Source organism: Peromyscus leucopus, chromosome 14 (assembly GCF_004664715.2).
Source record: "Peromyscus leucopus breed LL Stock chromosome 14, UCI_PerLeu_2.1, whole genome shotgun sequence".
NCBI lineage: Eukaryota > Metazoa > Chordata > Mammalia > Rodentia > Cricetidae > Peromyscus > Peromyscus leucopus.
In genome coordinates this window covers 75,170,786-75,195,875 of record NC_051075.1, presented here as the reverse complement: position 1 = coordinate 75,195,875, position 25,090 = coordinate 75,170,786, and the positions used below count along the sequence as shown (strand labels likewise).

The 25,090-nt window shown below is 51.4% G+C and overlaps 1 protein-coding gene across 2 annotated transcripts in view; it reads right to left on the bottom strand.

Annotated features, from left to right (window-relative positions):
• LOC114701904 (cholesterol 24-hydroxylase) overlaps positions 1–17,810 on the bottom strand; it is a 29,184-nt gene extending 11,374 nt beyond the window's left edge. For both annotated transcript variants that reach the window (XM_028882102.1, XM_028882103.1), the window contains exons 1-5: positions 17,580–17,810; positions 9,941–10,021; positions 9,180–9,261; positions 5,323–5,396; positions 4,844–4,930 (exon numbers count right to left, since the gene is read on the bottom strand). In XM_028882102.1, coding sequence (XP_028737935.1) covers positions 4,844–4,930; positions 5,323–5,396; positions 9,180–9,261; positions 9,941–10,021; positions 17,580–17,698 — 443 coding nt within the window. In that variant the 5' untranslated portion in view covers positions 17,699–17,810. The remainder of the gene's footprint in view (positions 1–4,843; positions 4,931–5,322; positions 5,397–9,179; positions 9,262–9,940; positions 10,022–17,579) is intronic.
• Between the last annotated feature and the right edge of the window lie 7,280 nt (positions 17,811–25,090).

Below are 25,090 nucleotides of genomic sequence, written 5' to 3'. Positions count from 1 at the left end.
TTAGAGCAGCTGAACCCAGCCCTGCATGGACACTGTCCCTCTGCCCCCCGTCTTAATGGTCTCACAGGTCCTCTGCCAATGTGACGCCCCGCTCTGACTTCAAAGGGATGCGACAGTGATGAAATTCTGGGGTCCCCTACAGTCCCAGACACAGCCGCCCTGACTCCCCTCTGGCCCTCTGCTTGCACTATCTGTTCCCCTTACTTGTCTGTGCCAAGATACCATTTAAGCCTTGGTTTTCCCACTTCACTCCTGTCCCTGAGCAGCCACAGGACCTAAGTCTATGTGGAAACGAGACCCCAGATGCCATCTGCAACTCAGCTCCCAAAGCTACTGCACTCTCTGCCCTGGCACATCCCCCAGGCCGAGTTCAGAAGAGTGTCCTGAAGGATACACCCCAAACTCACAAACAGCAACACAGGCAGGAAGGGAGGCAAACGGCACGTCTTCCATTACACACTTCTTACCACGAGAAAATGATGTTTATAATTAAAAGTGTTTAGTAGTAATCTGAGAAAAGTATACGTGAGTAATTTGTCCTGTTCTCTTAAGATGTATGTATGTTTAAGTGTATGAGTGTTTTACCATGTATGTAAGTGTGCCACACACATGCCAGGAGCCAGTAGAGGCAGAAAGGGCATCGGATCCCCTGGAAACTGGAGTTATACAGCTGCAAGCCATCATGTGGGTGCTGGTACTTGAGTGCGCACATGCACAGGGATGCACTTGTGGAGATAACCAGGTCCTCTGCAAGAGCAGCAAGTGCTCTTAACCACTGAGCCATCTCTCCAGCTCCCTCTTTGTCCTGCATTCTTAATCTTGAAATTCATCTGGAAATTTGGAATTATTTCCAAATAGGAAGCTTTTTAAACAGTAGCAAGGAAGTATGAAAGAGAAACAAAAAGAGCGCTTTTTCAACTAGGAAAGAAACTGCTCTGGAGCCTCATCTGCTTGCTGTGACTCTTCCCTGGCTGCTGCCTGATGAGCATCTTATCCTACAGTCGGCCTTCCTTGGAAGCACCTCTCAGCACCCTCCTGGACCACCTCAAAATCCTAGAAGCAACTGTTGCTCTTAGAGAGATAAAAAAAAATCTACCCCTAGGGAAGGGAGGGGGCAGACTCTGCCCCCTGCTGACTTCTGCCTGCAACAGCACCCTCCTGCAAAGAACAGCACTCCAACCCACTGCTGTGTACAAGTCCCTACAAGGTCTCCCTCCATCAGCACCTGGATACCGGCCCAGCCTCCAGATGGTCCTCAGGACAGTCTCTCTCAAGCATCAATACATGCTCCCAATGCCTTGATTTCTCTTCATCTGCGCACACGGTCTGCAGGGATTCACTGAGTGGCTGTCCTTCTTTCAGCCATCACTGTCTGGTGAACTATGCGGCAGTGTGTGGCTGGCCAACACTGACTTTCTGGCCAACACTGTAAGCAGAACAAGTTGCTGCAGTACAGCCTCGGCCCTGTGGTCCTTTGTTCTAAGCATCTATTTATTCGTTGACTGTGTGTGTGTCTGCATGTGCACAGCATACACGTACATGGGTGCACATGTGGAGGTCAGAGGATAACCTGTGGGAACTGGTTCTCTCCTTCCACCAAGTGGATCCCAGGAACCAGACTCAAGTTGCCAGGCTTGGCAGGCAAGTGCCTTACTCATTGAGCCATCTTGCTGGCCCCAGCACTCTAGTCTTTTCTGGGGGAAAAAACAAACAAACAAAAACTGGACCAAGCTCTTCTAGTAAAAGTAAAGTCTAGGAAGTAGAAAGTGTATGTGTACTCTCACAGTTTTGGTGAAAGCATGTGGTGACATTCTGTGGGGCTAACAGCGGAGACTGGGCTGCCAGTGGTTCCTGTAGTTCCTTTATTGTGAGTTAGGACTTACTCAGTCTTTCAATGCTTGCACAGTCTCTTCCCTACAGCTTGATAACGTAGGTGTTTACACAGAAACATCCTCTCTAAGGAAGCACCTTAACTTCCGGTCAGAGCTCCCAGAAATGTAAATGAACATCCTGCCACCAAACTGTCGCCTGGGAGGGCCAAGATGGCATCCTTGGTGCTGTGTGTCTTGGAACAACGGACCTTTTTGTTCAGGGGGCAGAGGGTGTATGCATAGTATATGTGCACATGCATATGGATGTGTGGGTGTGCCCATGCACATATGTGTGAGTGTGTGAAGTCCTGAGGTTGGCATGGGGTGTGGATGCAGAGTCTCTCACTGAATCCAGAGCTCATTGTTTGAGCTAGTCCAGCTAGCTAGCTTGCTCTGTGGACTTCCTGCCACCATCTCCCAGGTACTGAGATCACAGGTGGGCCTCTACACCACCCAGATTGGGGGGCCCAAATTCTGTTCTTCATGCTCTCATGGCAAGAACTTTACCTGCTAAGCCATTCCCCAGCCCCTCAAGATGTTTTTAAGTGCCTTGGAAAGCACAGAATGAAACAAAGTAGTAGTCAGTCATGGGGTCCTCTTTGCTGCAAGGAGTCATGAAGACTGTCCTGAAGCTTTCTTTCTTTTTTAAAAATTTATTGTGGAAGAAGCAACTTGCAGGAATTGGTTCTCTTCTTCTGGCAAATGGGTCCAGGGATTGAACTTAAGCTTGGTGGCAAGCATCTCTACCGGCTGAGTCATCCCACTGGTCCAATCCTGATGTCATGACTCTGTGGTTAGAACCATCTGGTTGGAATCAAAGTTCCCCTCACAACTGGGGGCTGGGACCAAAACACTCAGCTGGCTTGTGTAACCTGCTCTCACTCTCCACTGTTATTCCTTTCCATCCTTACTTTGGCAGCCTTCCAGTAAGGTCCAGACTCTGCCAATTCTTCAGATCTCTCATGGGCATTCTTGGAGAGCTTGTAGGGTACCTTGAGCTGTATGGGCACACAAGCTATGGACAGGAATTTCTCCTATTTCTGGGACTCATGATCTCATGAGAGCAATGGGTGGGAGAAACAGTACTGCCTGGGTGTGGAAGGAGCCATGGTATGGGTAAGAGCTCACTCAGCCCTGGGGAGGAGGGATACCTCAGCTGGGTATCAAAACAGGCAACAGGAATCCCCTAGGGGAAGCACAGTGAGATGGTGTAAACAAGAACACAGTAGCTCCAGGATGGGGTGGGAGCAAAAAGCTAGCAAGGCAGGGGCAAACTAGGGGTGAAGGGCTGACCTCCTTCTTTCAATTGACAGTGAATCACTAGAGGCTACCAAGCAGTGGGGGTTGGGGTAGGTCTGAGTTTTATTGACATCTGTCCCAGGCAGTGAGGTGGATGTATTGAAGGAAGAAGATGGGAGGCAGGGAGGTTATGGGAGAGGCTTGGTTGGCTCAGGAGGTAATGTTCACACAGAGCCCACAGATTATTCACTTGAGACTCTAGAATCTAGAGTGACCCCTTGACTCTAAGTCCTAAACAAAGTTAACATGGCTATCTACAGGGCAGACCATCAGCATGCACCCTGGACATGATTCTTGGAGGACAGTGGAATGTCACTGTTTCTACAAGACAGACCCAAGCCTCATCACGAGGAGATCACAGACAATCCCAGGCTGAAGGACAGTGTGCCCAGCTGGCACTCAGGAGGCAGGGGCAGGCAGATTATCTGTGAGTTTGAGGCCATCCTGGTCTATATAATGAGTTCCAAAACAGTCAGAGCTACATAGCGAGACCCTATCTCAGAAAAACAAAACCAAACAAACAAAACCAAAACCAAACAAACAAAAAACCCAAGGAAATGACATAAACCTATAAACACACATAGAATGAATGACTTGCATATATATGGATGGATGGATCCTATAGGCAAGTATCTGTAGGTAATAATTCATATATGTATATATAGGAATGCAGTTTGTTTGTTTGAGACAGAGTCTCAATATGTAGCCCAGGCTAACCTAGAACTTGCAGTCTTCCTGTCTCAGCCTCCTAGGTCCTGGAGTTACAGGAATGTACCACCATACCCAGCACAATAAACATGTATACACACAGACAGAGAACAAAATTACATATTCAATTGTGGTTCTAACAACAAGCCAATATGAATAAAAGACGTTTTCTATAAATTTGAAATTATATCAGAGTAAAACATTACCTCTCTCAGAATATTAGACACACACTCAGCATGCTAACCCATGACTACAAATGGAATTTATGACCAAGGGAAACAAAGGCATGTCTCCACACAAAAACCTGTGTCCATGTGTCCTGGTGGCACCGTTCATGAAAGCTCTACAGTGGAGGCAAGCCAATGCCTACTAACTGAATAAACATACAGCAGCTATGTGGTGGGACATTACTTAACAGCAAAAAGGAACTAAATATGAGTCCAGGTCACCAACACCATTCTCAGTGAGAAGCCAGACATGAAGGGCCACACACTGTGTTGATCCACGTGTGTGAAATGGCAAGAATCCAGACACAGTGGTGACGGGAATTAAGGAGTGATGGCGGCACAAATCTATGAAGACTAAAATTTGTTGAATGATACATTTCAAATGAGTGAAGGATATGGAATGTGATGTACAACTCAATAAAAGTTATTTTGAAAAAAAAAGTACCATCAAGAATTTTATTAAAAAAAAAATGAATAAAAGAAACCCAGAGTCTGGGTGGGACAGTTTTGGATAGCAGGGACTCCACCTTGTCCTCACCTCTGGCTATTGAGGTCACACAGCCCTTGTTCCCAAGTCAGCCAGATGGGGACCTCTCTCAGCTCTCCCTTTTGGTCTCTTATGTCCCCAAATATCTCTTCAGCTGGGTGAAGCCCCTGAATGAGGCCTCCCCACCAAAGAGGCCTCCAGTCAGCACTACCCCTGGCCAAGCAGGGCCCATCCCACCCCGGCATGCTCACCTGCGACTGAAAGCCAAGTCCATGACTCTTCTCTGCTTGTACCAGCGCCCATAGTCACATTCAGACACCAAGCCCTGGCCAAACAGTCTGCAAAAGACAGAAATTGGGTGCCAGGAGGAAGGTGGGAAGGGAAGGGCTGCTCAGTGGGCATGGGTGACCTGTCGGGTGATGGCTGCCTCCCATGGTGGGCGAAGCCAGTTCACAGGTGTCAACGTGGGTGAGGTGGGCATTTAGCACAATAAAAAGGAAGTGTGGTGTGTGTTTCCAAACATCACGTGCATCCGACAAAGTTGACATTTTTATATATCAATATAAATAAATAAGCAGGGTGGCCCAGCATCAACAAACTCCCATGTCCCTATCTGCCCCCAGAGGGGGAAGAGGCATCAAATACCAATGACAAGAGCAGGGGCCACCATGCACAGGGTAGCCATCATGGGTACAGCTCCCAGTGGAGCCCTCCTGCCTAGAGTCCTTACCTCTCCCCAAACACAGTCTGAATCGCTCGGTACATCTTGGAGTCCTTGTTGTACTTGGTGGACATCAGGAACTTCTAAATATCCCCCCAAAACAACACAATCAATGAGAGGATGCCCTCAGCAGCATGCTGACACCAGCCAAGCCCCAGCCCCAAAGGAAATACAACCTACATATGACCAAGTGGACTGTCAGTCACACACCAGGAAGCCTGTCTTTAAGCGAGAGCAATTGTAGAGGGATATAGAAAGGGGTCCAGAGATGCTTGGACTCATCCTATGACCACACAGCTGGAGTGGGCATGGGACCCTACACCATGCCTTCCAAAGCAGTGTGAAAGAGGCCCAGACTGTTGTGAAGCCTTTGAGACACAGGAGAGACCCTCGGGATATGTTCTCTGTCATCAGCCCCAAGCCAGCCTCAGAGGAAGAAGGACTTTCTGGAAGGGCCAACTTGCCTCTCAAGAGCTATGTGACATCAATATGATGTTACCCAACAGCCTCTGAGGCAGTGGAGCCCAGTAGAAAATGGCTTGGGTTGGGCTTAGCAACCTGTTCCATATTTGCTAACGCCACCACCCTAGATGAGTTGGTCCCTGTCGGAGGATGACGGTGAAAGGTGCCTGCATGGTCCAGGCTGTAGTGAGGAGTAAGTTAGCTCTGCAGTGAAAGAGCTGAAAATGGTGCCTGGTACACAGCAAGCACTCAATTAATGCCAAGGACACATTAACATCCTGCAGTTCACTTCCTGCTCCATCAACCCTCAGATGCACAAGCTGTTTTATGCTCAACTTACACACAGATGGAAAAACGGAGATTTGAAACTAGCACAAGGGACCCGGGATGCTGCTGAGTTTGTGGAATGCTTGCCTAGTGAGCAGAGCCTGGGATCTGCAGCGGCCTGCACTGCAGAAAATGGGCGTGGTGGTGGACACCTGTAACGTTAGCACATGGGATGGAGGCAGGAAGATCAGCAGCGCAAGGTCACCCTTGGCCACAGAGTGAGTTGGAGGCCAGCCAGGACTCATTAAAAAACAAAACAACAGCCGGGCGGTGGTGGCGCACGCCTTTAATCCCAGCACTCGGGAGGCAGAGCCAGGCGGATCTCTGTGAGTTCGAGGCCAGCCTGGGCTACCAAGTGAGCTCCAGGAAAGGCGCAAAGCTACACAGAGAAACCCTGTCTCGAAAAACCAAAAAAAAAAAAAAAAAAAACAAAAAAACACGGGGATGTTTATGGTGGACACAGGATTTGAACCAGACAATCTGCAGCCAGGTGAAAGGAGAGGACTCCGGGTTCTAAGATACATTCCAACTGTGATGTGTGAAGTGGGGTGGGCAGTGGAGTCCACAGGGCCCAGTTAGAGACTAAGTTTGGTCCCGGAACTCTGGGAAGGAGTTGGGAACTTCTCTATAATAACCAGGTCTATATAGCTTCTGTGGGCTCTGCTCTGGGGTCTCACACCAAGCTTTCAGCTGACAGGAGCCCCACGGGTGGCTGATTTTGCACCATGAGAGATGTCAGAGTCTCTCACCCAACCCAGAGACCTCAGCCCCACCCTCCCACACTTCAATTTATAAATCAGGCTCTGACATCACCCTGCCCACCCAAGACCTACTCCTCTCAAAGGTCCCCCCATCTGTGAACCCCTCCTCACCTAGAGTCCCCACTACTGAGGTGCCACCACCAGGATCTCCCACAGCCTGCTGTCCCAGAGCCTGAGGATCCATGGTTGACCACTGAGCTGAGCTTTGGGGGTGAGAGATACACAAGGAACCCCACACCTTACCTCTTCCTCTGGTCACCTCTACTAATGTCACAGCAGAAGCAGTAACAGCTAGGGACTTACTCTCTTGATGGAAATAACCGGAAAACTGGGCAAAAGGAAATGTATAAAGTGTGTGTTTTCAGATGCTCGGACAAGCCATGTGGGATCGTGGACCAAAAGGACAGAAAAGCAAGGCAAGGAAGGGCATGGTGACCGAGGGTGTCCTAGCTCTCCACCCAGTCAATTCCAGGACAAAGACACTAAAGTTGACCCAGATAGAGCACAGCAGCCATGCTAAATGGCACAGTCAGAGGTCAGGCTCCAGGCAGGCCGCAGGAGGCTGGCAGTTTTAGGCCAGCATTCTAGAGGAGAGCTATGTGTAGACAGAGCGCCTGAGAGCTGCATGCTGCTTCATGAACACGCCGTGTGCGCACAGTGACATTGCAAGACCTGAGATGACAGAATGAATGGGCAGCCTTTGGCTCTGAGGGCCTGGGGCTCCCACACACCACAGCCTTCGGCTCTGAGGGCCTGGGGCTCCCACACACCACAGCCTTCGGCTCTGAGGGCCTGGGGCTCCCACACACCACAGCCTTCGGCTCTGAGGGCCTGGGGCTCCCACACACCACAGCCTTCGGCTCTGAGGGCCTGGGGCTCCCACACACCACAGCCTTCGGCTCAGAGGGCCTGGGGCTCACACACACCACAGCCTTCAGCTCTGAGGGCCTGGGGCTCCCACACACCACAGCCTTCGGCTCTGAGGGCCTGGGGCTCCCACACACCACAGCCTCAGCTCTGAGCCTGGCTCCACACACCACAGCCTTCGGCTCTGAGGGCCTGGGGCTCCCACACACCACAGCCTTCGGCTCTGAGGGCCTGGGGCTCTCACACACCACAGCCTTCGGCTTTGGGGGTCTGGGGCTCCCACACACCACAGCCTTCGGCTTTGGGGGTCTGGGGCTCACACACACCACAGCCTTTGGCTTTGAGGGTTTGGGGCTCACACACACACACCACAGGGGGTTGAAGTTGCCCTGGCCCAGAGCACACCAACCTCAGAAAGAAAGCCTTCAGGAGAGGCCACAGGATGTCTATTCCCTCACAGAGGGGCTGGCACAGCCCCAGAGTCAGGTCTGTTCTAGCCTACACTACAGACTTTCACTCAGGCTGGAAAGGACCAGGCTCATCTGCCAGGAAGTCACTTGTCAAGCTGAAGTCTGGCATCCTTTAAAGAAGTGAAACAATGACCAAAAAAAGAAGAAGAAAAAAAATGTTTTAGACAGAGTCTCACTCTGTAGTTCTGGCTGGCTTGGTACTCACTCTGTAGGCCAGGCTGGCATTGAACTCCTACAGATCCCCCTGCCTGTGCCTCCAGAGTGCTGGTATTAGAGGAGTGCACCACCACACCAGACAAATTCATATTTTTAAGTGATTTTTAACTTTGTTCTTGATGCTATGGTTGTCCAATCTGTCTCCTGATGTGTCCATGAAGTTCTAGTTTAGGCCTGGGAGTAGAGCTCAGTGGTAGCACCCTTGTAAGATCCAGCCTTGGGCTTTATTTCTAGCATTACCAAAGCAATGCAAAACAAAACCCACTAACAATGGGCTGGAGAGATGGCTCAAAGGTTAAAAGCACTTACTGCTCTCACAAAGGACCCAAGTTCAATTCCCAACACCTGAGTCGTGTGACTCACAACTGCCTGTAACTCCAGCTCCAGGAGATACCAGCCCTCTTCTGGATTCTGCAGGCACCTGTGGGAGGCCATCATCCCTACAGATGAAGAAGGAAACTGGGACCCAGAAAAATGAAGTCATTTGTCCCAGGTCATATTTGAGTCCATTCCTGCAGGTAATGCGTGCCTGCTCCTGGTACCACCATGGCCCACACTCCTCTATCAGTGGGGTACTTAAGCCCCACCCCTGGGAAAATTGAACATATCATGGTGGTTGGAGGACACAGAAAAGCCTGTTGTACATCAGTGCTTCGAGAAGACTCAAAGGAGGTTGGCGAGAAGGGCAATACTAGTCCCTGGGGCCAGGTGACACCTGCACCCCAGGGGAAGGGAAGGACATCACGGGGGAGTCATCTCCTACCTTGACTGATTCGGGACTCGTGACGATGACCGAGGTTTTGTGGAAGACATTGACTCTCACAACAGGACCATACTTCTTAGCCCTGGGAATCAAGGTGACTGTCAACTCCCCATGCCAGAATACCATCATCCCTGGCCCAGAGGGCCCCCACTATCAGGAGGAGCAGAAACACCCCATTTCAAGAAACACACAGCCCTAGCTGCAAGTTCTTCTGGGGCCCAGGAGGCTTGGCAGGGTGTGTGTGTCTCTTCTCTGTTAACTCGTGGCTAAGTCAGGATTCCCTTAAACTCACTTTCCACATCCATGAAAGAAGAGTTGAAATGCCCTCCTCTGCCCAAAAAAGCCTGTGCCAGAAGTAAGCGATATCATGCATTTAGAAGTGTTTTTGAAAGATAGAAAATAACACCAGAAAATAACACCCCAAACAATAACTGTTACCTGCACTCCAAGCCAGTTTGCTGGTGTGGAAATTGAGGCTTAGAGATTCTAACAGCTGTGATAAGTCTCCTCAGCTAGTCAACAAAACATCTTGGCTTCACATTGCCTTATCTGCCTCTGTGCTCAGGGATGCTGCTGAGGCAGGAGTGCCCTGGGTAAGGTCAGGTGCTGGGAGTGCCCAGCTGGGAGGAACTGACCTCGGGTAGACACTGGGAGTGTCTTGGGGCAGGGTGGGCAAACCGGAAGTTTCTATGGTGAGTTAGACAAAGTGGGGTTCCCACTGAGAAACCCAGGGCAAGAACAAGAGACGAGTTGGAACTCACCAATCTAAAAACAGGTCCTGGAGCACACGGCCACAAGCCTCGTCCTTTTTCCAAAAGTAGGGGAGATGTCCTAGAAGGAAGCTAAAAGAAAGGCAGACATCAGGCTGGCAGTGGTCACCCTCAAAGCATGCCCTTCCCTCACAGGCCCAGGTGAGGTGGTCTGAAGCTGGGGGAGGCGTGGAGATGGCTTGAGGGCACCAGGCAAAGGTGCCGATGGTGCCAAGCCTGGTGTAGTGGGTACCAACGGCTTCCTTAGAAAGCAATTGTCCTTCTGTCCCTTCTGTCAGAGGCCCAGGGCTGGCATCGCAGAAGGACTCAATGGCCTCTGACACTCATGGATATTCACCATGTGCCAGGCCCCACACTAAGCCTTACCCACGGTTCCTAGCATTACCTAACCAGGTTACACACCACAATAACCATTGTCATCATTATTTACAGGTGGATAGAGACAGGGGTGGAAGAAGAAATAGCTAGAGAAGGACTCCAGGGGCCAGGCCACTCTGCCACCCAGCCAGCCACAGAGTAAGAGTGAAAGTAAGATTACAGAAGTAAGAAAAGGGAAAAGCCCAGAGGCAGAAGATAGATGGAACAGTTTAAGGAAAACTAGTGAGCAACAAGCCAAGCTAAGGCTGGACGTTTATAATTAAGAATAAGCCTCCATGTGTGATTTATTTTGGAGCTGGGTGGTTGGCCCCTGAAAAGAGCAAAAAACATCTAACAACACACAGCAGGCACCAGGATGAGCTTCTAATCAGGGGACAGTATCTGTCCTCTTCAGTGTGAGCACCAGATCATGAGCACACCTGCTTGTCCCCTTGATGCACACTCTAAGTGCACACGCGTACGATTTGATTCCCCTCTGCTCACGGCAGCCTCTTGAAACTACAGTTGGAGTATTCTAGGTCACAGAACCCAGGGCAAGACCAAAGGGAGGTAAATAAATAATACGCCGGAGAGTGCTCGCGCCGGCAGGGTGTGTACTAAAATAATATGCCAGAGAACGGTGACACAGGAGACAATCAGGCCGGGTGGACTTGATGGCAGACCGCTTGCCTAACATGTGCAAAGCCCCGGGTTCCAGAGTTCAGGAATCCGATAAACTAGGTGTGGTGGTGCATTATCTGTAATCCCAGGGCTCGGGACGGGGTCATGGAGGCAAGAGGGTCACATGCCAGGCCCCCCTCAGCTACATAACATTTGAAACTAACCTGAGCTAGAGATTCCAGGTGGTGTGGTGACGGATAAACACAGCGGTAAAGCAACAGAGACAGGCATGTGGGGGATGACATTTAATACAGACAGGGAACAGCCCCTCTACAGGGTCACTGGGGGGTGGGAGATAACTCAGTTGTTAGTTACCATGTAAGCATGAGGAGCTGAGTCTTCATTCTAAACTCCAATGTTTAAAAAAAAGGGGGGGGGGAGGGCAAGGCATGGCAGAGAACACCCTGTAATGCCCATGCTGAAGACGGGGAGATGGCACCTACTGGCTATCAGTGTAGCCAAATGGTGAGAGCTACGTTAGTGAGAGACCTTGCCTCAAGAAATAAGGTATAAAGTAGCTGAAGAAGACATCTGACATCTCTGGCCTCTACATGCGCACACATGAATACAGCACACACAAATGACACATCTCCCCCTCCCCCCGTGCCACACACACACACACACACACAAGATGGCATGTGAACTGAGACACAGAAGCTGTGAGAGATTTGGCCACACAGATCTATGAGGGGGGAAGACCCCCCAGACAATGGTGATAGCAGGTACAATGGCCCTGAGGTAAGTACGTGCTTGGACAGCAAGAAGATGCATATGCTGAGGCGGAATGCAAGAAGAGACAGTACAAGATGGCATCACCAAGGTGGGAGGGTGGACGATGGAGGGCATTGTGGACTTTCACCTTGGTGGGGTGTGGGTCACTGGTGGGTTTTAAGCAAAGCATGGATAGGGTCTGATGTGGTCCTAAATGGATCCTTTATAGCCACACCGGAAGTGAGGGCAGGTCAAGGCCCAGAGCAAGATCAGAGGCACCAGAAGCCAGTGGGGTGGAGAGGTAAAGAGCAACAGACCAGGGCACGGCCAGAGAGAGATAAAAACAGAGCCAGGGTGCAGAGGTTTGGGTCAGTGAGAGGTCCAGGACAGAGGCCTGTGGCCTGGACAGCTAGCTGAATGGGGGGGGGGTGTCTATCATTTACTCAGGTGATAGGCCGTATCTATGGGTTCACAGCCATCATACCCACCCTGCAATTGTGCCAGGGCCTTCTCTGGTTCTGCCTGTAAGAGGAGCAGGTCCCATCAATGGCTCTGCTTCCTCACACTGTGGGACATCTGTGGGACATGTGCTCCACACAAGCATCAAGAGTTACAAGGAAAGTTGTGCCTCCGTTTCCCTGAGGTTCCTCACCTTTTTGGATTAATCTCTTTCTCTATGAACACCCCCAAGCTGGGGTACCTGAACCCATGAACTACTTTCCTTTCCTTTCCTTTCTTCCCCCAGGACCAACAACTCGAGACAGGCAGATGAGGTCAGAGGCGTGGGTGTGGAGCCCTTGTTTGTACCAGCTTCCAGAAAGGGCTTACAGCAGTGGTTCTCAATCTGTGGGTCGAGACCCCACAGGGATTACATATCAGATATTTATGTTTATTATTCATGACAGCAAAGTTACAGTTACGAAGTAGCAAGGAAAATAATTTTATGGTGGGGGGGGTCACCATGACGTGAGGAACTGTGTTAAAGGGTCACAGCATTAGGAAGGTTGAGAACCACTGTCCTAGAGGGATGGGAAGCAGAGATAACATCTGGAGTTCAGAGGAGACTCCATGCTAAATTCAGGGCTGAGGGTTCACAGGAAGGTGCCATGTTCCAGCCAGTACCCAGATGAAGCCACAGGGATGCATGGAGACAGAAAAAGAGAGACAGTGACTGAGACTGAGCAGGTGCCACCAGACAGGGAGAAGCAGGGTGGAGTGAGCAGAGACGGTGCCACAGTCTGCGGGGGGCAGGGGTCGGGGTTAGGGTTGGGTAGGCGCCCGGGGTTGGCATTGGCTTCAGCAACATGGGTGGAGAGGCCGGGGTCAAAACTAGACAGGAGTTCAAGCGTTCGTGGGAGAGACCGGAGGCCCGCAGGCAGGGTCTGCTAGAGGGCTTGCTGAGGGGGCAGAAACTGGGGGCGGCAAGAGGGTGGAGAGACAGGCTTTTTCAAGGCAGAGACTGGTGCAGCATGTTACATAAAGGTGGGGGAGATGCAGAAGAAAACCGATGGTGTAGGCAGGAGGGGGGTGCTGCTGGGGGAGGGCCACTGAGCCAGGGGGACGGGCTAGCCTTGGTCAAGGCATCAGTGACCTGCAAGAGCAGCTGGAAGGTGCCAGTGGGCCGTGGGGCAGGGGTGGGCAGCAGAGGTCAGGGCAGGAATCCCCCCCCCCAAGTTGCTCTATTTGCTGGGGGAAGTAGGAGGCGAGAATAAAAACTGAGTATGCAATTGGAGGGGGAAGCGTTAGGGCTGAAAGAAGGCAAGAAAGACACCTGGAGAGGGGGTGGGTGAATGTGCTGAGGCAGGAAGCGTAGGGCAACTTAGGTCACTCCCAGTGAGGGGCCTTGGAGAAAGGTGAGTCCCAGACATCACATACTACGGGGGCCGTATTTCCAGAATCATCTATTCGTCACTCCTAAAACTATGCATATGGGAGGCGGGATGTTCTCAGTTTTGAGTCACATCTGTGAGTCTGGGTCCTTTTTCTCCTCCTGGGCCTGACTGACCACAAAGTCTACACCTAGTCAACTGCAACCTGGGAAGACCAGGCAGAAAGGGGAACTAAAGGCTGTTCCTTCTGGTTCCAGCAGGGGGCGCAGGGGAGAAAACAAGCCGTAAGACCTAGCCCTGGAAACAAGCCGGTAAGATTGTAAAGGTGGGACCTCACACACACACACACAGAAGCCACTTGTCTTAGCAGATTGCATAGGGCAGGCAGGGCGGGCAGGATGGGTAGGGCAGCACTTCCCAGCATATCTGCTTTCCTCATAAGAGTGACTGGCCAGGTGGGGATCCAAGGGTTCTATGGATTTCGGCAGAAAAAGAGCAGTAGCCGTCTGGAGGGCCCACTGTGAGGCCACCAGAGGGATGTCACCACAATGGTTAGGAGAAGGCTATCTACCACAAATGTGTGCAGGTAAGACCCATGTGTGTCTCGTACCAGAGGTCCCAATGCTCAGCTGGGAACTCAAAGTCTACTGGGTGGTACCACATAACAGGACCAAGAGTGATGCTCTCCCATGACTAAGCCCTGTACATGCTTTGTAGAATAGTCCCCATCCTAGACAACTCATGAACCAGCAATTCTGAGTGGGAAGACAAGCCTAACAATGCCTCCATCAGACCATCCAGGAGACAATGTCAAGATAGCTATCTAAAAACTAGGTGAGAAAAGACCTTTGGTCATCAAGCCCTGTCCACTGCACAGTACCAGGCGAGCAGGAGGCTGATGATGGAGGAACAGAGACGCAGGAAGAAGTGTTTATGTGGGGCTTCGGGCTTCAGCTATTACACAGATCAGTGCAGTGGGATGCTGTACTCAGAGCAGAGAAGGCACATTGGGGGAGGGCCTCCTGCAGAGTAAGGAGGATGGAGGGCAGGGTGGGGGAGCAGCAGCTGCCTCTTGCAGACAAAGGGCTCCTTGCTTGCAACTGGCAAAGCCCTGGAACACCAAAGGACAGACGCTGTTACACAGCTTTCCTGCCCGCCACAGGGTGGCCAGTCACAGTTTGTGAGTCCCAGCTTTGAACGCCAGGGCCTCTTATTTGTGCTAGAAGACATTCCAGAACTTCCACTTAGTTTAGTTTTATATTTGACCACCAATCCAGTTTGAACTCAAAATTCTTTGAACTTATACATTGTTCAGTTTGCCTACGAAAGAGCCTCGTCTGGTTAGGGTTAGCCTCCTCACACTGCCCTGCCCTTAGCACACCTGCTGGTCACAGGTAGATTCTGGTGTCAGAGATGGAGACATGACAACATAGACAAGAGAGAGATACAGACTGTTTCAGCTTTGTTTGTTTGTTTGTTTGTCTTTGTCAACAACACAAGCTAGGGTCATCTGAGAAGGAACCTCAATTGAGAAAATGCCCCCATCATTGTGGCCTATAGGCATGTTTGTGGGGCATTTTCTCGATTAGTGGCTGATATGGAAGGACCCAGCCCACTGTGGGTGGTGCCATCCCTCCGCAGGCGGTCCTGGGTTGTAAGAAAGCAGGCTGAGTGAGCCATGGGGAGCAAGCCAGTAAGCTGTGTTCCTCCATGGTTCTCTGCTTCAGTTCCTGCCTCCAGGTCCCTGCTTCCAGGTGCCTGCCTCGATTTCTTCAGATGATGGACTGTAACCTGGAAGGTGAAGTAAACCACTTTCTCCCCAGGTTGCTTTTGGTCTTTTTTTTTTTTTTTTTTTTTTTTTTTTTTTTTTAAATCACAGCAACAGAAGCAAACTAAGACAGACACATATCACTCCATAGAGGACCCTTGAAATCACTGTGCTAAGTGAAAGAAGGCAGACACAAAAGGTTCCAGATTGTATGACTCCATTCATGGGAAGTGTCTAGTACAGGCCATCCATGGAGACAGACGCAGACCAGTGCGAGGAATGCTGGGGCAGGCAGACAGGGCATGCCAGGCAATGGATACAGGATTTCTTCTTGGATGATAGAAATGTTCTAGAATTACTGATGATGGTTATGCAACTCTGTGGCTCGGCTAAACACCTTCAAAGGGGAGATTTTAAAGTATGCACATCTTATCATGTTTGGTTTTTTGTTTGTTTGGGGTTTTTTTGCTTGTTTGTTTTTAGAGAGAAGGGCTAGAGTTCACTTCTGCCTTCTCTGGACACCAGCCCAACCAGTTCTGAAAGGCCAAAGCCCCTGAGTTTAGGAGAAGAGATTGTCAGAACAGCAGAAGCTTGTTCATTCCTGAGCTGTGGATAGATGGTTTGGAAACAGAATAGTCGTGTGTAACAGAACCTGGAGATTCCAACATCCAATTTGCAGTCATGTGCATGTGCCAGATGCTGCTGGAAGAGACTTCAGGGTACCACAGTGAATGAGACAGACACTTAACAAGAGGTGGCACAGTGACTTAAGGATCTATGAGATGACTGTAATACATTCAGGGGTTCAACAGAAGGGCCCCCTCCCTAAGGGGTTAGCACTCTAGTCAAGCCGTGTTGGTCAGGGGAAGGCCTGTTTAGGTGGAGTGGAAGGCATAAGTGCTAAGCAAGGGATAGGGATCACAGGGAGGACCCCCCCCCCAAGGTCAGAAGGAGGACACAGGGAGGGCAGAGAGCCGGGGAGAGAAAAGTTGTCTCCCTCTGCCACCAGCCACAGGGGTCACTCTTGAGTCCAGAAGCAGGAATTCAGGCTGCCATGCCGGAGATGGTACCTTCCAGAATGTTCATGTCCAGGGGTCTTAAAAAGCGTGTCTAATACCACTGTTTATTTATTCATTCAACAAATATTTATTGAGCAAGTGCAACATGGCAGGCACTGGGATACACCAGCAAACACAGCATCTCTGCCCCCCTGGGGCTCACATTCTGGGATGGGGACAGACAGTCAACAGGTAGGAAGAAGGTGACTTGGGGGGGGCGGGTCGTGGCCCTGTAAGTCACCCAGAGCTGGGCAGACTTCACATAGAGTGATTGGAGACAGTCGGTTTGATGTGAGACCAAGAAGATACCCCCCATAGGCCTGAGAAAGAGAACAGAAAGATCCAGTGGAGAGATGTGGGGGACAGGCAGGCTGGGGGCAAAAGGGGCAAGAGGTGGCAGGTACGGAGTGGGACTGTGAGCTCAGCAGGGGCCTGGCTACCTATACAGTCTGCTTCATGTGGAGCTGAATTTCTCAGCAGTAAAGTGATGGGACACCCTTGGGACACTGCCATAACACATCGACTCTAAGCTTCAGAAAGCTTTTGCCTGGCATGGTGGCACACGCCTTTAATCCCAGCACTCAGGAAGCAGAGGCAGATGGATCTCTCTCTCTCTCTGAGTTTGAGGCCAGCCTGGTCTACAGAGTCCCAGGACAGCCAGGGCCATGCACAGAGACCTTGTCTCAAGAAAGGAATGAAAGGTTAGCCTTTAATGGGGGCCGTTGGTAAACTGGGTGAGGGCCAAGAATGGGATGGAAATACTGAGGACAAATGGAATGTCCCAGGACAGAAACAAAGACACAGGGAAATGTCACGAAAGTACAGTCCAAGTCCCAAAGTTAGCAGAACCCACTTTGAAAGCAGGCTGACCTGGGTTTAAATCTAGGCTTACCAACTGTGTGACCTTGGGCAGGTGACTTCGCCTCTGCGCGCCTCAGTCTCCAGGTCTGAACGATGGGGTAACAGCAGCGCCTACCTGACAGGACTGTCGCTGCCCTCACATTTGTGCGGCCCAGCCAAGCGCGGTGGGCGCCCAGCAGCTGCTGCGGCTGTGAGTAATTTGTTACTAAGAATAGTTAGCGCCCCTCTCTGGGCCTGCGTCTCCGAGCTGGCCGCGCGTACAAAGCGAGGCTGGACCCCCGGCCCGTACGTGGGCTCGGACTCGGTCCTAGATCCCCCCCGGATCGAGCTCCCCAGCCAGGCCCCCACCCCCCCCCCCCGCTCACCTGGGCCGCGGCGGCCCGGGGATGTGCTCATAGCGGCTGCGAGCGCGATGCACGAAGGTGCAGCAGAGGCCGAAGGCGAGCAGGACGGCGCTAGCGAGCAACAGCAGCCCCGGGCTCATGGCTCCGGGCCCGGCCGGGGTCGGCGCCGGGTGCCGAGGGGGCCGGAGGCCGCGACCGACTCGCTGTCAGCGCCGCGCGCCGCCTCGGCCCCAGGCCCCGCGCTCGCCAGCACCGCCCCCGCCGCTCGGCTCCGCCCCCGCCGGCTCGACCCCGCCCCGGGCACGAGGACCCGCCAACCACGTCTCCGCCTCCGGCTCCAGCTCGCAGGACCCGCCCCCGCAGGGCCACGCCTTCTTCGAGGCCCGGCCCCAGCTGCCACGCCGTTCCCGCCCAGAGCAGGAAGTATTCACCAATCACGACCTCGCTTTCGTCTCAGACTCCAAGGCCACGCCCCTTCTCACCTCCCTTGGGCTTAGGCTCCGCCCCGAAGTTGGCCCCGCCCAGAACGCGTTGTCCTGGCAACCTCGCTTCCTGGGCGCACGCTGCCCGGGCGGCGGCGCAAATCCTGCCCGCTGGCTCCGCCCCTTTGGCACCTCCAAATGCCTCTCCGCGTGCGTTCCAGGCCTCTTCCTTTCTCGCGCAAATCTTCAGAGAACCCTACCTCAGCTGTCCAATTACCGTCTCACGCTGACTGTCCCCAAACCTCTCCCTGGAGCCGCCGCGCAACGAAAGTTGGTCATCCCCAAATGTCCTTGCTCTGCGCCTCCACTGCGGGCCGGTGCAAGCAGTGCGCCCGCGTCTGCCCAGAGGCGGGATACAAGAGTCCCCAGACTCGGAGAAACCCTGATCCTGACTGCGGGTCATGGTCCACAGAGAGCATCAGGTGTGAGCGCTGAGCGCGCCACGGGCGTCTCACTTCCGAGTTTCAATTCCCGAGGGTGGGGGCGAGGGGTCCTCAGTGTGGCCTGCATCGGTTGGGAGATCCGGATGTGTACTCTCCTAGACCAGATAAAGAGCCTAGGGGCTGGGGAGTGAGGGATCTGAAGACCGCAGAAGAAGCTGGATTTCTGGCGACCCCACCTTGGGTAGGTCCTGGAGGGGTTTGAAGACTGGAAAACAGGGAGCTGTGTACCCATGTTTCCAGGTATAACAGGGCCAGGCCCCAGGAGGGACATGGCAGAGGTGGGTGAGTCGCAGGGTGACAGAGCTCTGCGAGCTGTGCTCAGTACTGAAGAGGCTTGATTTCGGCCTGGAGAGGCCACCGCAGCCTGAGCAAGTCGGGAAGCCAAGCCTCCAAACCGGGACTGGCCTGAGTGGCGCTAGCGGGGACGTTGCTTGCCATTGCGCCCTCGTGTGGTAACGAGATGCAGTCGCAGGTGCGCAAGCGAGACCTCACATGGCCCCTGCTTGGGGCAGAGGAAGGTCAGCCAATCTGGTTTAGGCATTTGTGGAAGCTCCTGGAGACTTTGAAGAGGGTGAGTTGAAGAAACTAGACAGAAAAAGAAAGGTGTGAGGCACAGTGGTACACACAGGAGGAAGGGTCATAAGTTCTAGGCTAGGTGGGTGCGGTGACACACACCTTGAATCTCAGCACCCTGAAGGCAGAGCAGGCCAGGACTACATAGCCAGGGCTACATAAAGCGTCTCAATCAAAAGGAAAAAAAAAAATCTAGGTCTTGAGAGTTCAAGGCCAGCCTCGGCAACTTCAGACCCTGTCTTAAAACTTTTAAAAAGGTAAGCTATCATGAAATTTGCAGGCAAATGGATGGAACTAGAAAAAATCATCCTGAGTGAGGTCATCCAAACCCAGAAAGACAGTCATGGTATGTACTCACTCATAAGTGGATTCTAGATATAAAATAAAGAACAATCAGACCACAACCCATAGAACCATAGAGGCTATATATATAGCATGGAGGTCCCTAGGACGACTGTGGCTTATAATAAATTTCGGTTTTACTCAATTATTGAAAAAAATAGCCAAATGAATGGAAACACATGAACTATGAACCAAAGGCTGAGGGGCCCCCAGCTGAATCAGGCCCTCTGAATAGGTGAGACAGTTGATTGGCTTGATCAGTTTGGGAAGCAACTAGGCAGTGGGACCAAGTCCTGTGCTCATTGCATGAGTTGGCTGTTTGAAACCTGGAGCTTATGCAGGGACACTTGGCTCAGTCTGGGAGGAAGGGACTAGACCTGCCTGGACTGAGTCTACCAGGTTGATCGCAGTCCTTGGGGGAGGATTTGCCCTGGAGGAGGTGGGAATGGGGGGTGGGCTGGGGGTAAGGGGAGGGAGGAGAATAGGGGAACCCATGGCTGATACGTAGAACTGAATGGTATTGTAAAATAAAATAAAATAAAATAAAAAGGTAAGCTATCTAGCATAGTGGTAAAGTGCTGGTCTGTAAATAAACAATGCAAGGTCCTGAGTTCAATCTCCAATAGTGGGGGGGGGAGCGGGGGCGGGTGCCACGGACAGAGTAGCATGCATTGTCGCTTTAGGCAGCCGGTTATGAAGCCCCACCCTGAGCTTAGAAGACATCCAAAGCTGTGTGAAGCTAACTTTGTGTTGCCTTGTCTGGACTCTGAACAGAGACTCTCTGGAAGCAAGGCTGGATTCTAATGAGCTGTGCCAGATCACCCCACCATTTTTCTTCCTGTTTCTGGCTAGGATATGTCAGTAGTGACCCTGACCCAGGCCCCGCATCCACTCTGTTCCTATGCCTCCATCCCCATCTGATGCTCCTAACTCTCTGTAATTAGTCAGGGACTGCTCACCCAGGCCCTAGGTCCCAGGGCTGACTGACTGCCCTTCCACTGAGCGGGTGACCAATGGCCAGCAGAGCACACTGCCTGCCACCTGGCTCTTCCCTGAGATCTACACTAATACTACCCAACAGGGTAGCCACAGGCCACATGAGACCATCAGTTGAAAGAGACATAGTCCAATTTGGAATATGCATGTGTGTAAAATACATACAAGATTTCAGAAATATAGTAGCCAGAGCTCGCTCGCGCTCTCTCTCTCTCTCTCTCTCTCTCTCTCTCTCTCTCTCTCTCTGTGTGTGTGTGTGTGTGTGTGTGTGTGTGTGTGTGTGTGACAGAAAAGGGCATCAGGTGTCCTCTGTCATTCATCACCTATTCCTTCCTTTGAAACAATCTCTCCATGAAACTGGGTCTCACATTTTCTCAGCTAGGCTAGAAGCCAGTGTTGTGGAATGTTACTTTAACTATGTGAAGGTGCCCTTGCATTTGTTTATGTAGCAGAATATTTGTTTAACTCTGTAAAGATGTGTTACATTTGTTTATGCTGCATTTATTTACTGATGTAAAGATGTGCTGCTTTGCCTGCCTAAGACACCTAATAAAAATCCGAACAGACAATAGTTAGGCAGTAGAGGGATAGGCAGAGTGGGCGAGCAGAGGGAATAAGTAAGAGGAGGAATCCAGGGGAGCATGAGAGAGGAGAGGAGGGAGAAAGAGAAGGAGAAGCCCAGGGCCAGCCAGGCAGCAGCCAGCCAGACACAGAGTAGGGCACACAGAATGAAAGAAAGGTAAAAAGCCCTGAAGCAAAACATAGATGAAGAGAAACAGGTTAAATTAAGTTATAAGAGCTAGCAAGAAACAAGCCTAAGCTAAGGCTGAGCATTTATAACTAATAATAAGTCTCTATGTCATGATTAGGAAGCTGATTGGGGGTCCAAAAGAAAGCCTGCTACAAGTCAGCAATCAGCAGCAAGCCTGTCTCTGTACCCCCTTGGAGCTGGCTCACAGGTGTGAACAAGATGCCTGTCTCTGTTCCTCCTTGGAGCTGGGTCACATGTGTAAACAGGATGCCTGGCCTGTTGGGTGAGTCCTGGGATCTAAACCACAGTCCTTGTGCAGTAAGAACTCCTAACTGCTGAGTCACCTCTCCTGCCTGGCAAAAAGTTGCTTTTAAGTCACTGATAGTTTAGAGTATGTGTAGTAGAGGTGCCCACATATTTGGAGATCAAGAATACAGCCTCAGGTATCTGTTCTCAGCTATGTCTTATTTTCTGAGACAAGGTCCCTTGTTGGCCTGAAACTTTATCAAGTAGCCTAGGCTAGCTGGCCATCGAGTTACCAGGGGTTTGCCAGTCTCCAACTCCCATCTCACCATTGCTGGGATTTCAAGTGTACGCCTCTACACCAAGCCCCCTAGGAGTTATTATTAAGCCATTAGTATTTAATCATGCATTTGTGTATGAGTGTCCATGTATATTTACATGGGTTCTGGGGAAACAAACGCAGGTCCTCCTGTTTATAAGACAAACACTTTGCCAATAGAGCCTTCTCTCCAGCCCTGGTATTTTATATTGGCTACCTATTAAAATATTTTGAATATGTTGGATTAAATAAAATATTTCAAAATGAAGGGGGACTGGAGAAATGGATCAGCAGTCAAGAGCACTGAATGGGGCTGGGGAGATGGCTCAGTGGTTGAGAGCACTGGCTGCTCTTCCAGAGGACCTGAGTTCAATACCCAGCAACCGCATGGTGGCTCACAACCATCTATAATGAGATCTGGTGCCCTCTTCTGGCCTGTAGGGACACATGCAGGCAGAACACTGTATACATAATAAATAAATAAATAAATAAATAAATAAATAAATAAATAAATAAATAAATCTTTAATAAAAGAAATAAAAATAAAAAAAATAAAAGCACTGGATGCTCTACTAGAGGACACAGGTTTGATTCCCAGCACCTACATAGTGGCTTGTAATCATCTGTAACTCCAGTTCCAGGAAATCTGATGCCCTCTTCTGGACAAACTTGAGGCAGGAGCATGGTGCACAAACATACATGTACTCGAAACACCAGTACATATAAAATAATATTTTTGTGGGGTTTTTTGTTTGTTTTTTGTTTTGAGACAGGGTTTCTCTGTGTCGCCCTGGCTGTCCTGGAACTCACTCTGTAGACCTGCTTTCTGAGTGCTGGGATTAAAGGCATGCACCACAACCACCCAGCTTATAAAATATTTTTTTAATTAAAGAGTAAAAACTATTATACTCTTTTAACACGGCTTCTGGAACTTGAATTGCCTCCATGGTTCACTTTCTTCCACTGGGCAGTGGAACACAGACAGCAGACCCAGAGCATGGCCCTTAGGTCACAGCATTTCCTTACACAGGAGCTCAAATGACAAAACCCAGACCTGAGTCAAAGTCAGGATGGGGCCCTGCCACTCATGCCGTCTCTGCAAACTGCCCCTGTAGATGTCCCGTCTTAGGGTTTCTATTGCTAGGATAAAACACCGTGACCAAAAGCAACTTGGGGAGAAAGGGGTTTATTTAAGTTTACATCTCATAGTCCATCGTCCAGGGAAGTCAGGGCAAGAACTCAAATCAGGAACCTGGAGGCAGGAACTGATACAGAGGCCATGGAGGAACACTGCTTACTGGCTTGCTCCTCCATGCTTTGTTCAGCTGGCTTTCTTACACCATCCAGGACCACCCACCCAGGGATGGCACCACCTACAATGGGCTATGATCCTCCCACATCAATCATTAATCAAAGAAACGCCCCCACAGACTTTCCCACATGCCAGTGTAGTGGGTACATTTTCTCAACTGAGTTCCCACTTCTCAAAGGACTCTAGCTAGTGTGAAGCTGACATAAAAACTAGTCAAAACATCTCCCAATAGAGTGCCATTTCCCAGCAGGAACCATTGGGGAGATGTAGCAAAGGTGGATCTGGAGCCACTGCCTGAGAAAGGACAGGGATGGGGGAGCCACTGCCTGAGGAAGGACAGGGATGAGGGAGACACTGCCTGAGGAAGGACAGGGATGAGGGAGACACTGCCTGAGGAAAGACAGGGATGAGGAGCCACTGCCTGAGGAAGGACAGGGATGGGGGAGCCACTGCCTGAGGAAGGACAGGGATGAGGGAGACACTGCCTGAGGAAGGACAGGGATGAGGAGCCACTGCCTGAGGAAGGACAGGGATGAGGGAGACACTGAGGAAGGACAGGGATGAGGGAGCCACTGCCTGAGGAAGGACAGGGATGAGGAGACACTGCCTGAGGAAAGACAGGGATGGGGGAGACACTGAGGAAGGACAGGGATGAGGGAGACACTGAGGAAGAACAGGGATGAGGGAGACACTGCCTGAGGAAAGACAGGGATGAGGGAGACACAGCCTGAGGAAAGACAGGGATGGGGAGACACTGTCTGAGGAAAGACAGGGATGGGGGAGCCACTGAGGAAGGACAGGGATGAGGGAGACACTGAGGAAGGACAGGGATGAGGGAGACACTGCCTGAGGAAGGACAGGGATGAGGAGACACTGCCTGAGGAAAGACAGGGATGGGGGAGACACTGAGGAAGGACAGGGATGAGGGAGACACTGAGGAAGGACAGGGATGAGGAGACACTGCCTGAGGAAGGACAGGGATGAGGAGACACTGCCTGAGGAAGGACAGGGATGAGGGAGACACTGAGGAAGGACAGGGATGAGGGAGACACTGAGGAAGGACAGGGATGAGGGAGACACTGCCTGAGGAAGGACAGGGATGAGGAGACACTGCCTGAGGAAGGACAGGGATGAGGGAGACACTGAGGAAGGACAGGGATGGGGGAGACACTGCCTGAGGAAGGACAGGGATGGGGGAGACACTGCCTGAGGAAGGACAGGGATGGGGGAGCCACTGAGGAAGGACAGGGATGAGGAGACACTGAGGAAGGACAGGGATGAGGAGACACTGAGGAAGGACAGGGATGAGGGAGACACTGAGGAAGGACAGGGATGAGGAGACACTGAGGAAGGACAGGGATGGGGGAGACACTGAGGAAGGACAGGGATGGGGGAGCCACTGCCTGAGGAAGGACAGGGATGAGGAGACACTGAGGAAGGACATGGATGGGGGAGACACTGAGGAAGGACAGGGAAGAGGGAGACACTGCCTGAGGAAGGACAGGGATGAGGGAGACACTGCCTGAGGAAGGACAGGGATGGGGGAGACACTGAGGAAGGACAGGGATGAGGGAGACACTGAGGAAGGACAGGGATGAGGGAGACACTGAGGAAGAACAGGGATGAGGAACCACTGCCTGAGAAAGGACAGGGATGGGGGAGCCACTGCCTGAGGAAAGACAGGGATGAGGAGACACTGAGGAAGGACAGGGATGAGGAGACACTGAGAAGCAGGCCTATGTTCTCCAAAGCCCTGGACACCAGTTTATAGCCACCACGGGGATGGTAACGTTGGGAGTGTTGGGGGCCTACCCGGATGAAGGGACCTGACACACCTGAAGCAGTAAGTTCTGCATCAAGGCCGGCTGGTTCTTCACAAAGAAGACTGGGGTTCTCCATGTTAGCTTCAAGGGGCTCGCTCCTCTCATTTTGCTTGTTTCTGTGTCGCCCAGATGCTAGTCCCTCCATATGGTATGATATGCCCCCCACAACACAGTTGGCAGCTGCCAGCATGGATGTCACCAAATCAGGACTGAGCTTTCTGTTCAGAAGATTCATGGAGTGCATTGGT